Raw genomic sequence first — 14294 nt, 5'->3', positions numbered from 1 at the left:
CCCATCCCATCCCATCCCATCCCATCCCTATCCCCATCCCCATTCCCATCCCATCCCATCCCACCCCATCCCCATCCCCATCCCATCCCAACCCCATTCCCTCGGGGAGTGCCGCCCCCCCAGCGCCGGCGCGGGCAGCAGGGTGATGTCATCACTGTTGCTGATAGCCGATTGGCTGCCTGCCAGCCTGCCATCTGCCTGCGCCCGGCGGGGGCTCCGGTACCCCCCCGGCGCTGTGCGCCCCCTCCCGCCCCCCCGTTCCTCCCGGCCGCCGCTGCCCGTCCCCCCGCTCCCCGCGCTCGGCCCCGGCAGCCGCCCGGGGCCGGGGGTCCGGAGCGCGACAGCCCGGGGGAGCACCGAGGGGAGGCGGGAGTCCGTCCCGGCACGTCGTTTAGGCAAAACAGGGGTGGGGGCTCTGCGGGGTCCATGCGGGAAAAGAGCGAGAGGAGGGGAGCAAAGAAAGGGCTGGGGTTGGAAAGAGGCGGCGGCCGAGCGGGGAAACAAGGGTAGAATTATCGGCGTGCGAAGGGGCCGCGGGACTGCGTAGGAAGGCAACGCGAAACGGACGCGAATGTGTAACGTAGACACAATAATCCGTCCCTGGTGCTGGGCCATCCTGGGGGAATGGGAGGAGCGGGCTCCCTTCGGAGGATAATAAACTCTGGAATGAGGGTGTGGGCTGCTGCTCCTCGCTCCCCCCCTCATTCCAGATGCATGATGACACCCCGTCCCACCATCTCGCTGGCGTCTCTTTTTTTTTTTTTCTTTCTTTCTTTCTTTCTTTCTTTCTTTTTTTTTTTTTTTCCCCCAAAATCATATTTTGAAGACAACGAAAAGTAGAACGTGTTCTGGGTGTGGCTGCATGTGATTTATCCAATAGCCAAAGTGGGGGGGGACCGCTGAAGGGGAAAGACAGAGCGTCTGCTGCTGAAGGGAGCGGAGACCGAGGGCTGCAGTAAGTGATGGGGACCCTATCTCTTCTCTCACAGCTTCTCAAGATAATTTAAAAGTAGAAGACAGTAGAGGGAGATAAGAAGGAGAAACTTTCATTTGCGCGCTCGGTGTATGTGTGGAGGGGGGCTTAGCCGCCTGGATAAGAAAGGAGATGGAGACAGGAGCGAGGAGGTGGAAAGAGAAAGAAAGCAGATGGAGTTATACATTCAGTCCAAAATGTTTCAGAAACACCTGGAAAACTGGCCAGATGAGGAGGGAGACAGGTGGGAGGGAGGCTGGGAAAACCAAATGGTCTTGAGAGGGAAATGGAGGCAGCAAGTGAAGAGTTTCCATGCTATAGGGGAGGGTATCCCTGTTCCTGCCTTGGCTTTCCTCTGAATCTTCTCTCCTTCACTCCACAGGGATGAAGACCTCTGGAGCCTGTATACTGTTGTGTCTCTTAGCACTCTTCTTGTCCCCAGCTGGTGAGTCCTTGTGCCAGGGGGAGGATTTCTTCTCCACCCCGGCCCCACAGAGTTTCCTACGCAGACTAACATGCAATGACCTAAGGAGAAAGACAGGGACGTGTAGATGGACGGTGAAGGGGGAAAGACCGAACAGGAAAGGCAAGGTGAATATAGGATTATAAGGAAAAATTCAGGAACTTGGGACTGGTTCCCATACGTTTCCCCTCTCCAGTAAGTACTGGGAGTCGCAGGAGACAGAGGTCCACAGTCACAGGGTTATTTGGGTAAGCAAAACAGGTCGGGTTGAGAAAGAGGGTTAGCTGTGCTTTGTGCCTGCTATAGACTGCTGTACCACTTGGGTTTGCATGATCTGCAGCGCTCCACAAAACTTGTTCTGTCATAGCTGTGAAATATTTGCTTACTAGCAATGGTTACTAGCAACCGCTCATTAGCGGTTCCTGCTGGAATGGCCCCATTTTAGGCCACTCGATTACCAGGAGGTTTTGCAGTTTTTTGTACAGCTGTTTTGAGAAACCTAACTTCCATAGTTCAGACCACTCTCTGCTTTTGTTCCTCTTGTTGTTGTTCTGTTTTGTTACTCCACTTCTTTTTTTGCTTTGGGTTACTTTGGCAAAAAATTCGGGTGGGATCAAATTTGTTAAAAAAAACCAAAAAAAACCCCAAAAACCCCAAACCAAGAGGGCGGCATCAGACTTTATAGTCAGAAGATTCAGGACAGAAAGCAAAAGATGATTAATTCCAGTGAATGGAAAAAGCTTCGCCCAGGGAAGACCGTACGTAGGAGACAGATGACTGCACCTATCCCATTCAAATTAGGTCATCCTCATCAGCTCTCCTCGGTCCTCCCCTCATGCTGAAGCCTGATTCTGCTCCCAGGAGAACTTTTCCTGCAAAGGTGTCATATTTGTGACTGTGAACCAGGAAAGTAAGGCATCCAGGAGATGAGCTTGTAGGTGGCCCGCAAAGTTAGATGCAGAAAAAAAAGGCTGTGGCTTTTATGATGTGTGAAGGAGGCCTGAAAGGAAGGTTTCTTACTTTTGTGTATTTTATTTTAGCATTTCTGTTGGTTTTGTTTGTTTTAACTTGGAAAAATACAGGAACCACCAGCTGGTCTGTCATTGCCTCTTTTGTTTTTCAGTGAGCTACAGGTTTGGTGAATTAGGGTTGCAGTTTTCTCAGACCTCAAGGATGAATTTATTGCAACTTGGGCAATAAAGTCTAGGCATTTATAAGGCATATGAACTGGGTACCTGAGCAAATATAAATTGATGTGTTTGAAAATCTGATAACAAAGCCACGTCTTTTGTCTCCTCTCCTCATATACAGAAGTTTCACTTCATTTGTGTCCTGTTGTTTTAGAATTGGACCAGTTTTCTAGTTATCTCCTTGGAAGGAAAAAAAGAAAGCTAGTAAGAGCTGACTTTTCAATGTTACAAAAAAAGGGGGGAGCCTCACCCCTTTTCTTGTATGACTCCTGTTTCAAATCCAGCACTGCTGGCATCTGCAGTGGTTTCAGAATTTGTGTCCTTCCATTTGTATCAGAAACAAATGAGAAAGTGTTCGATATAATCTTTTTCTTCTAGTTAAGAGATTAGCCAGAACAGGGAAAGTTTTGGGCTGCACTACGTCGTGCACTTAAGTTATTATACATGTCTGGCTGTCCTTGGGTCAGTCGCCAGCAGCTGAGCCCTTGCTGGCAGCTGGGTGGGGAAGGGAATAGCAGGGTCCAGCGACTCCCATAATGCTGCAGAGCAGGATTACATTGGGTTCCCAAGAGTCCCTCTGCAGCCTGCAAGTAACTGCTCTTGGAATGGGGAAGAGCTAAGACAAAAGCTGCAGACCTGATGGGTTTTACCCATGCAGCACACTTCCATTAAGAACAGAAAGCTAAAGGCTGAGTTCATCAGACGTAGCAGGGTGTACTGGTTTTTGGGCTGGTCCTGCACACATCCCTGCAGTGCCCCAGATCACTGGGTTTTTCCTGCCAACTCCTTCCTTCATCCCACCCCAGTTATGCAGACATTTCCCTCCTCTGTGGCTAGCAGGAAATATTTTCCTATTTTTGGCTGCTGTAGGAAGCAGCTCTCTCACCCTTTATATTTGGACAGACGAACAGTCTAGCTCAGTTTCAGTTTCTCGTCTTCCACACAGCATGCACAGCCAAGCCTTCGTCGTTCTCCCTCTCCAGAGCACCCAGGGGCTGCGAGGGGAAAGATCATCTGCTTTGTGCTCCATACCCAGGCAGGATGATGGACCAGATAATTATTTGCCTAAGGAGTTACAAGACCTGCAGTCTGTTTCTTACTGTGCCAATGACTCAATCTGTGACCCCAAGCAAATAGTTTCCATGACTCAGCTTTGTCTTTTATAAAATGGAGATAGGGATTTTGACCAACCTCCCAAGCAGGGACGCAATGTGCAATTTGTTTTCAAAATGCATCAAATGGGGTGCCAGAAATGCAAAGTCCCGTAGCAGATCTGGAGGTATTTACTGTCTTGTCCCTGTGCCTAACCTTTGACCCTAGTGAAGCAGCAGGGACAGGATCAGGACCCACTGTATCCACAAGTCTTTGAAGAACAAACCCAGCCCGAGTGGAGGCTGAGGCAGAGGGGAGATATTTTCTCTCTTCAGCAGAGGGCAGTGGTGTCTCTTGGACATCATCTCAAAAAAACATTTCACAAAGCCTGCAAACTATAGAAATCCTTCTCTCTGTCCTTTCTTCACTCCCCTCTCTTCTTTTGCAGACTGGTTTCCATGGATGGTCAATGGGCAAGAACTGGAAAGTGCAACTGGTAAGTATTACAGGCATGTTATGTGCTAAAGACTGCTCATGTGACACAGTTGTCCTTTGTACTTAGAGCCTGATTAATTGTAAATGACCTTCTTCATTTCCTTGCCTCTGACATTATGAGCTTGCCTTGCAGTGAAGATTAAACAAGCCCTCCAAGACAACCTGCTAAGTGTTGTGTGTTCTTTATTTATATAAAGAACATATTTATATATGTTCTTTATTTATATATGTATTCTTTATTATTTATGGAACACATCTCTGGTGTTCCATTCCTGAATACTTAGCTGAAGCGCATGAAGTTATATTCTCAGTCAAGGGTTGTGGGAGATCCAGGAGACCTGATAACTCTTCAGCCGTGAGATGCTCAGGGAACTTTTTACCACTGCTCAGGAAAATCCCAAGAAAAAGGGTGCACAGGTGGCATGGTGCTGTAGCAGTGAGGCCATTGAGAAAGGATATTGACTGGTCTTCATCCTGGCGATGTTGTTGGGGGTGAATTGCTTTATCCCTCTGGACCTTTTTCCATTTCTGTGACGTGATAAGATAAAATGAACGTATGCTTGCATCATGCTTCAGCACCCAGCAGAACCACAAGGGTCTGCCTTTTCTTCAGACTGAAGCCCCTGCTATGATCCTGCCATGTGCATTACCTGGGGTTTCCTGGAAAACTATTCAGAAGCCGTTCCAAAATGTGTCCGCCAAGCTTCCCTTTCCTTCACACTTTATCTCTCCATCGCACCTACCCCAGCTTTACCATCGGTTGCTTTTCAAAGAAACTCATCTGCTGATGAATTTCCGCAGTCAGGCCTCCTAGGTTCTGGAGTTGCTTCCCTCCTTCTCTGCAGTGGGTGCCTCAGCTTTCTGTCCTACTGCTGCAGGAACTATCAGCGTCCTTGTTTCAGATGTCTGTCTTTCCCATCAAGATGCCCATAGTGGCCATATCTGAGAAGTCAGAATATGAATCCAGAGTTCAGTAAGGGTTGGTGCAGTGTGTGCACTAAGAAATCCAGTCCTGGGCCAGGAGGCCAGGACCCCCCTGAAAAAGGGGATGGATACGGGTGGGATGGGGGTACTGTGTTTGTTCTGTATTTGCTGGATTGGACTCCTGAGCCTACCATGGTGGCCAAGGTAAGAGCCTACCATGGTGGCCAAGGTAATTCAAGCTTGCTATGGCTAGCTATGCAGGAGACCACAAAGCAAAGACAAGCTCTCTCAAGGACATTATCTCTTTTCCAGGTGAAGTTAGCACCGACTCTCTTATCAGCACCTCTGGTAAGCTCCTATCTTTTGGCATCTTCAGGCTTCTTTTCCCCTTTTCCCCTTTACTCCTACCTACATAGCCCTAGAAATTATCCATTATGCGCAGAAACTCCTCTTCCCCACTTTTGACATTTAGCAGTGCCCTTCCAGGGTTTATCTGGGAGTCCTTTCTGTGGTCTGTGCCAGGAGATGAACTTAGGGTGGCTTAATGGCCTGTTCTCCAAGGAAATGCCCATCTCACCTGGTGTACCAGGGCTCTCTGAAGTTGTTTGCGCTGCAGGAAGCCATGAAATCTGAAGCTCATGCAAGCCTGGGCTTGCAGTAAGGAAGAGACTAAATGGCAAGGGAAAGAAATTGGCCAAGTTCACCAGTTAGCGAGGCAGCACTGGGACACAGGCTGTGTGCGTGTCTGCTGACAGCTAGCAGCTGTGCTTGGGTGCTCAGGTGACAGAGGTGGGAAAAGAGCCAAAAGCAAACTCTGAGCAGTGGTGGGATGGGGAGGTGGAAATATTGTTCTTTTAGTACTTCCCTGCTGTGCCCACAGCTCTGTCACTGGGCGGCAGCAAAATGTATGCGAAATACAGAGTAGATGAAGGACACTTGAAGATGATCACTTGTAGCATGCAGTGTGCCTCCTTAGAGAGCCAGGCCTTGCTGTGGAGATAGCCCCAGGGGTAGGACACAGACCTGATGGGAGTGTAGGCATTTACAAGACAGGCTAATCCTGCTGGACTCACAATGGGGAACGGAGGAGGGGGCCAGAGGCTCAAGAAGAAGCCTGCCCGCTTTTTCCATATGAGTCCTGTTTCGAATATGGCACCTCTGGCCTCAGCGATGATGTCTCTCTCTGCTGGGGCAGTCTCTCAAACACATCCCTCTGAGGTGAGGGGGGACAAGGCAGGGCAGGGAGAAGGAGAACACATCTGGTCGATGATACAGTTCAACAGACAAAGGAAAAGCAGCAGCGCTTGGTGGTTGCCAGGAAGTATGCTGTGTGTGTAGGAGAGCTCATCTGAGGCGTGTCCCATTCTCCAGGACAGCAGTTCCATGGTCTCTGCCCTGTGACTCTGCTCATCATCTGGCTAGAGTACTGTGGGTCAAGTTGACCAGCTGTCATGGGACAACACTGGAGGATAAAAGTGGAAGCAACAATATTGTATATGCAAGGTGTATGATCTTCCTTGTGGGGATGGGAGGTGAAAGCAACCTGTGTCAGTCTCGTGTTCAGTGCCTGAGGCCTGACAATCTGTAGGAGGTTAGACAGGACTTGGTGTCCAGACCAAACTGGCAGTGGCTAACCTACATCTCAACCTGGAAAGACGAAATGTGAAGCCTTTACAGCACTTTGGCTTCAAAATGTTTATTGTTGAGGGATCAAGAAGGAACTCTTCACAAAGGATGTGCCGAGGGACCCTCTACAGCGTCCCATCAGCTCTAGGACACCCAAAATATTTGCAGGGAAAACCTGCTGTTACTCTGTCAGATAACAACACGATCAGCGTTGTCTATGAGCCATATGTGGCATGGCTACTGGTCAGGAGTGGTGAGCCATCAGCAGAACTGTGGGAGGGAGAAAGAGGCTGAAAACTCAAATTAAGATCTTTCAGAACACCTTCTCTTTTTCCAGCTGCAGCTGTCACACCACCTGTGCTGCTTAGTCCTGGTGAGTTTATTCTCAGTTCACAGCCAAATGTTGCGGGCCCCTCTTCTGTCTCCTTGCCCAGTCCCTTGCACACACAGAATCCTGCCTTCCCTGGCTGCCCCTAGCCACAGCCTCGATGCCCGAGAGACTCCTTCTCTCTGCACCCAAGTGTTTGGTCTGTGCTTCTGGCTGACACTATGGCACGTGATCAGGAAAGTGTAAGTCCTCTATAACAGTTGATGAAAACTTGTGCCTGGCAGTCAGTCCTCCGAGTTTCTTTCCAGTTGGTCACTGGGTAAATAATAAAATGTACTGGTTTGCTGTGGTACAGGTGGGTTGCTTTATCAGAGGGAATAACAAGCCAATGTCCTTTTGACGCCTTGTCATGGACATTCATGAACCGGTGGTCTGAGGATGCTGTTTCTTAGGAAGTTGCTTAGGAGGAGGCAGTCACAGGCTCCTTTGCTTCTTGTCTAGATGGACAGCATTTACAGCAACTAACTATGTTTACCTGACCTTTTAAACATCAAGATTTCTTGAAAGTCGAGATGCCCTTACAGTGTAATTTTGAACAGTAATGGTAATGCTTTATGGTAAAGCTTGGAAAGATTTTATCATTGTTGACTGCGTAGATTCATATTGGACTTGAACCTTCTCTTACAGTTTCAGGTCAGTAACAGTGATATCTTTTTCCACATTAGAAGTTACATCAGAGGGCTCTTGAAAGAGCTTTCCAGTCATTTGTTTTGAGTAAGCTGGTTTCTAGGAAGGAATCATGGTAAATCACGCTAACTTTGCTACCCTCTGTCTTCCAGTTCAGTCTGACAGTGAAACTACTACGGCTTCATCAGGTACGTTTGAGTTTGCTGCCTGCACCCCCTCCCAGATGCACTTTCATCCACCCTGTTACCTCTCCAGGCAGGTGCTGGCCAAGAACTGAGCTTTGTCTCCTGGAAAATTCCCTTCACCCTGTTCCTTGAGTTAGAAGTACTGGAGAATGACCGTAGTGGAGGATGAAGTCTTCCCCTGGGTGGCAAACCCAGAAGGGGAGGAACTGGCAGATCACCAGACCAGACAGGATGGGTCAATATTCTGTCATTTCCAGTGGCCAAGACCTGGCATTTCAGAAGGAAACACATTATATTTAGCTATGGGGTTCATTGTTCAGAAAATTAAGGAACCAGGTTTGTGTCCTGAATTATGAGATTGCTGATCTATTAGAAACACGTGTCTTAAACATGCGACTACAATTTACGTTTTGTTTACCTGTCTCTGTCCCCTTGACAGTATGTGCCTTCTGTGTTGAGGATTCCCAGTGGGCTTGTTTTGCACTTCACTCAACTTTCCCTTACTTTTGTCTTAAGAAGCAAGGGGACTGGAAATGTCTGCCTTATTTTCCTCTTCTCTAAACCATCCCCATCTCTCATCTCTCACAAGAAATCGGAAAATAGAGGCTAGGGTCCTTCCCTAAAAGCCTGGAGGACAGTACTTAGTGATGAAGTTATATGTGTGCCGGAATAAATGCACCTGCCAATGATGCTGGATTGCACCTCTGTGTGTGTGTGTGTGTGTGTGTCTGTATTCCCAGATTGTCGTGAAGAAAAGTTCCCTTGCACACGCCTGTACTCTGTTCACAAACCAGTGAAGCAGTGTATCAGCTACCTCTGTGTTACAAGGTAAGAAACCAGCAGTCCCCAAGAAAAGCCCTAAAAACTCTCCAGAAATGGCATGTCCAGTTCAACAGTTGTTTCCTTTGAAGACTAGAGGTTCCCCTATGATGAATCCCATCCTCACAGCGTCCTCTTAGGGTGATTAATTAAAAGAACGCAGTAACTATTACCTGTGCAGCACTAAGGAGCTGTATTGCGCCCCATATTGTAAGCCATATTTAAACTATTTGGCTATTAATGAAGTCGCAATAAAGATTACTTTCCTATTGACAACAGCCTTGTTCTAGACTAACCAATCCTAAAAATTGACGATTTGCCTCCTCATCAATGAATATACATGTTTATTGCCTGTGTCCCTTTTTTGTTTCTTTGGATCCCTGTGCCTTTCTCTGCTGTCCTTGACGTGCTCTTGGTGATCCCTCAGTGTCCGTCGCATGTACATAATAAACAAGGAGGTGTGCTCTCGCATTGTCTGCAAGGAGAATGAGGTCATGCAAGGTGAGTGATAGCACAGCCTAGCCTAGAAGAATAGCGGCGGCCATCTAGTAGAGTCTCCAATCTAATTACCCAGCCCTGATCCATATGTAGTACTTTCCCTGGACTTGGCCTGAGGGAGCTGTAATGTGATGCAGCCTTGCATCCAGTATGCGTGCCATGAAAAGCACTGGGAAGTAGATATCATAGTAGCAAGAAGTATGAGAGCTCTGCCTTCCTCGATCTTGATCATGCTCTACTAGCTCCAGACACACCCTTACTCAAAGTAGCATTCCTTTGAGGTTAAAGAGTGACTCTCAGTATTTCAATTTGTGAACAGAAACAGGATCTAGTCTAGATTTCTTATGCGGTCTGTGTTGCAGCAAAATATGAGTGATTTTAATATGTATTGTGCATGAATAAAGCCAGAAGGAAATGAATAAAAGCCTAAGGACTTGTTCACTTGCTTCATGTAGATGAGGATTCAGCAGTTCCAACAGTTTCTGTAAATGCAGTGAAGGATGTACCTCTAACTGTTCTGGTGGTGAGGAACTTGAAGGAAGCTTTGATTATCTGTCAACACGTGTGTGTCTGCTGTGTCTTCAGATGAGATCTGTCGTCAGCTGGCTGGCCTTCCTTCTCGACGTCTCCGCCGATCTGGGCAACCCCTGCATCTCCCTTGCAGAGAACTTCTGGACCAGCATCGCAAAAGGCCTGATGCTCTGTGAGCTACCAACAGCAGGAGAGAAAAAGGAAGGGAGAGAAGAGAAATCATCATCCACTACCTACAACCCAAGACAAGTCCTTCTTGCTTGTGATTTCCCCACCGTTTCCTTGTTTCTCTACCTTCCCCCACATCCTCTTCTTCAGGTGCTGCAGTACACAGAGTCCCCACTCTGCTAGACTGTCATGGTGGCTGTTGTCATCTTCAGATTTAGAAGATGAGGATGTGGGATGCTCCCCTCTTTTCTCTCAAACTCTGTTTGGCAGGCCACGAACTGCTCATTTCCCAGAGGTCCTTATAAATGCACTGCATCTTCTCTTGTGTTGCCCCTGCAGAGAAACATGCACGGGGACAGGATGTAGTCCTCTCCAATGGTACAGATGGCCTGAGCTGCATTTCATGGAGGAGTGCAAACCTTTGTGCGCCCTAGGACTCCTGGTCTAGGTTTCTTGCATGGCATCAGTATAAGCTCAGATATGGTTCGTCAGCCTGAGCCTCTCTAGTCCTCCTGAGCCACTGAGTTTGCTGTGTGATAGCACAGCCTTCTCCTGTGTCTGCTGGCCTCAGAGAAGCGACAGAACTGGGAGATGAGCTGTCCTCAACCCAAGGCAAACCTCATTGTCCCTGTATGGCAGCAGATCATTTATAACTGCCTCTGGGAAGTTCTTTGTCTCAAGCCCATTGCCTCCCTCACACACAACTGCTACTGAAAGGAAGAATTCTGGATTTAATATGGCATTATATTTTTCTCAAGAAGATGATGTTGGAACAGAGTTCTGCCTCTTCCTCTCCCCTCCTCTCCTGTCTTCCGTTCTGTCCCTCCCTTCCTATTGAAGAAATCTCTTGATGCCCATTCCAGGCACGTTCCAGGGAGCAGGAAGTATGGCTGCCTTCAGTCCTGAGCCCAAGAGAGACCACGAAGAACATGTGTGTCCTTGCAGAACTGGGAACTTGCAATGAATTAGCTTGTCCCGGTGACTTGTCTTGGTCTGGCTACCTCCAAACTCTCCAGTTGGCTGAGCCTGCTTTCAATATCTCCACTTGACTTCCTACCTCCTGACCTGGGTGCTCCTGCACAAAGCAGAAAGGAGTCACAAATTGGAATGGGATGTGGGAGAAGGATCATTGGGATCCCTGGGTTTTCCTGAAGGTTCTCTGGCTGTGCTGACCTGCGCAGAGCCGGGTGCTGGTGGGGAGGTAGAAATATCTGCAAGTATAAGCACAGAGGAAGGCCAGCCTGGGGAAAAGAATTCACTCTGGTAGCACTGTATGTCTGCAGTTTGCTCAAGAACTTTGTTTTCCAGATATAGGGAAAACATTTCCAGGTATATGGGAAGTTATCACTGTGAGACTGGGTAGGGTAAGTGGGGAAGAGCTGTCTGAAGTGCGTTAATCACTCTATGTGACTCTTAGCGGCATGATTTGTGGGGCACCCGAGCTGAGCAGCTTAGCTCACTGCAGCGGATGAGAAAGACCCTGTCTCTAGGATGTCTAAGTGTTGTTCCCAACTAACAGAAAGCCAGTTTGCTAGAGTAGGCATTCACCCCCCTCACATAATATACTCTGCTGCTGAACTGAATACCGTTCAGCCTTGCAGGAGCACTGGTGTGCTGCACACAGCCAAGGTCACGCAATACAGGGGACAGTTTGCTGCACAGAGGCAGACGTCTCCGAAAAAAAAGAGCAAAACAATTAATGTAAGAGTGTCTCCCCAGGACCTGGATTTCTGTTGCATGCAGCAAGAAGCTGGTTACATCCTCTGGGTAGGGGAAGACACCCCTGTGCAGATACAGATTTGTTCTAGGTAAGGTCAAAATTGGGCATAGATGGGCTAACTCTCTCTGTGTTAATCCGGTATACAAAAGAAAGGATTCCAAGCAGTGACTGGAATTTCATCCTATACATAGGGGTATGGCACCCCTACACAGAGGATGATGTTCCTCTTGAGTACTTGATGCTCGTGAGACTAGGGATGGAGGAGGAATTTCTCTGTAGTGAGAGCATGCACGTTTCTGTAGAGAGGAGGGCACTGAGAGCTTGATCTCAAAGACATTGAAGCTACTGTCAGCCACTGACTTCTATGGTGGGACGCCTGTGGAATTTGCCTGTGTGGAGGAAGGTAGGATGGAGATGAGATGTTAGAGGGAGCTCTTGGAAATTGGACTAAGCCAAGTCTTCACCCTGTATTTAGAGTTGAATGTAAGCTGATATAGATATAGATATATAACTGTATAACATAGCTACTGTACAGTATATAGAAATTTAACGTTCGTGCAGTTTGGGGAATGGTTAGAAACCTTTCTGTTGCTTGCTTTCAGCAGGGACAGGAAGAGGTGCTCCTCTCCAGGAGAACACTGTTTTAATGCTAGAGTTCATATAATGCACACAAAAATATTAAAAGAAAATTTATTGCCTGTTATTCTTGGCAACTCATGTGTTTGGGTTTATTTGTCTCTAGTTGTATTTCCTCTAGATTGGTCGGCAGACTTCGCTCCAGCCCAAATCTGGTATTTTGGACGTCTTTACTGCCTGATAGCCCACTCCTCCACTGACACCCTCCCTTCCTGAGATGTCATTATATTTTCTAGAGATACAGAAAATCATCTCCAGCATTTTTTTTCCATGGATGGTTGTGCTAGATTTTCCTCACAGTTGATAGCTGCTGAGCACAGGGTTAACTCCTCCCAGCCCATGGGATTTGTGCTGAGAACACATCTTTTCACTGTGCATGTGCCGTGACTTGCTGGTGGAGAATGACCATCTCCACGTAAAACGGTAAGGTGGCTGAAGTGAAAGAAGAGCTGTGACACATCGTCTCATAAGCAAAGGAGAAATTGTTCTCTAGAGCCATTTAACTCCGTAAAGGGGAATAACTGAAAGACTACATTAAAAATTACATTTCTAGGTCAAAAGGATTAGGAAAATTTTTCTTTCATTGAATTTCTGACTTTCGCAAAGATTCATCAGGCACTAACTGTACATATTTTGGTCGAAAAGATGGAGCACTCAGAGCACGGGGGACTTCAGGCAGTGTCTTCATGTGCAAGCAGCCAAGCCTGCATTTAGATGGTATTTCTAGAACAAAAGTGGCTGCGGCCCAAATTACCCATTAAGCTGCCTCTAACAGTGTCCCATAGTTCTTCAGGACTGAACCACACAATGCAGGTTATTGCACAACACTATCCCCTAGAATCAATACTCCTTCCTGGCTAATGCTGTGCCGTCCCTATCTCAGACTGTTACAAACAGCCTCAGCCCGAGTGACTGTAGGTGCTGCTCCCATCTACACGGACCTGCACTGACTCGTGTGTTCTTGGCCGTTGCAGTGTCCTGTTGACATGTTCCACCAGCTGTGCGGGCAGAGTACAACACGTGCCATTGACTTTTTAAACTCAGTTTATTCTTCCCTTTCCTTACACTACTGGGGTCCACAGAGAGGTTTCCCCGTCTTCATTAGGACTTACCCCATACACAGATATATCTCCCCTGCCATTCCAACCTGAATTGTCATGGTGCTGCGTCACCAGTCTCCAGATGTTGCCTGTTCTCACCTTGCTTATGTTGCCTTCTCTTGTAAGCTGGGGAAATGGTTTTAAATATAGCTCCAGCTAAGTCTGGTTTCTCATGAAATTGGACTAGCCACAAAGAAAGCAGCCAGAGTCCCACTTTAGAAGCATGATCTAGAGTTGGTGGCTGATTTTCATAAACTCTTGTGACTTGAAACAGGAGTTAGGTGTCCTGCAGTCACTTCCCACACAGTGGTTATTCTTGCTCATTTTCCTGTCACAGCTCCTGAGTACCGACCAGCGTTGCCAGTTTGAAGGCTGCTATTTCAAGGCCGGTGGTCTTGTGCCTGGTCCCCAGTTTGAAGTGGTACCTCACTTCGCTGGGTGTAGGGAGCTGGAGGAGCTGGAGCTCCCCTCAAGGGAAACTGGCCACACAGAGGGCTTTCTGCTGCACCTGGAAGGCAAGGGTTGCTCCACCTTCCCATCCCTCCTTCTCCTCTTTGTTCTCTGCCTCTGTTTTCCTTATTTCTTCTCTTTCATGTGTTCATCTGGGAGCAAGAAACACAGTGAGGAGGACAGTGACGTGGGGTGGCAGGAAGGGTGCTCAATGAGGTGACACACGGTGTCGCCAAGTGGGGCTGGGGGCAGTGCTTGGCCCATGCCAGTGCTCCTTTTTCTCTTGCCCTCCCGTTCTCATGCGCTGTGTCTCCCTCAGCTGCCAAGCTTGGGATTTTCTGCAGGAAAGGACATGTCAGTCAGGGCAAGGAGGGGAGAATGGCACCTCAGGTCAACTTGTGCACTGTGG

At 47.9% G+C, this 14294-nt stretch overlaps 1 protein-coding gene across 2 annotated transcripts; it reads left to right on the top strand.

Moving 5' to 3' along the window:
• Positions 1–640: 640 nt before the first annotated feature.
• MFAP5 (microfibril associated protein 5) lies at positions 641–12892 on the top strand. Of its 2 annotated transcripts, XM_074588738.1 has the most exons (9): positions 641–955; positions 1356–1418; positions 4167–4214; positions 5450–5485; positions 7101–7136; positions 7931–7966; positions 8704–8791; positions 9210–9283; positions 9866–12892. In XM_074588738.1, exons 2-9 carry the CDS (start codon positions 1358–1360, stop codon positions 9985–9987), a joined length of 501 nt encoding a protein of 166 aa, XP_074444839.1. In that variant the 5' UTR covers positions 641–955; positions 1356–1357; the 3' UTR covers positions 9988–12892. The 2 variants fall into 2 exon arrangements, with proteins under 2 accessions (XP_074444839.1, XP_074444848.1); XM_074588747.1 differs by lacking the exon at positions 7101–7136 and having other exon boundaries at positions 822–955; positions 9866–12891.
• Positions 12893–14294: the final 1402 nt, after the last annotated feature.

The sequence above is a fragment of the Larus michahellis genome, chromosome 1 (genome assembly GCF_964199755.1).
Source record: "Larus michahellis chromosome 1, bLarMic1.1, whole genome shotgun sequence".
NCBI lineage: Eukaryota > Metazoa > Chordata > Aves > Charadriiformes > Laridae > Larus > Larus michahellis.
Note: the sequence above shows the minus strand (reverse complement) of the source record. Positions and strands in the feature narration are given on the sequence as shown.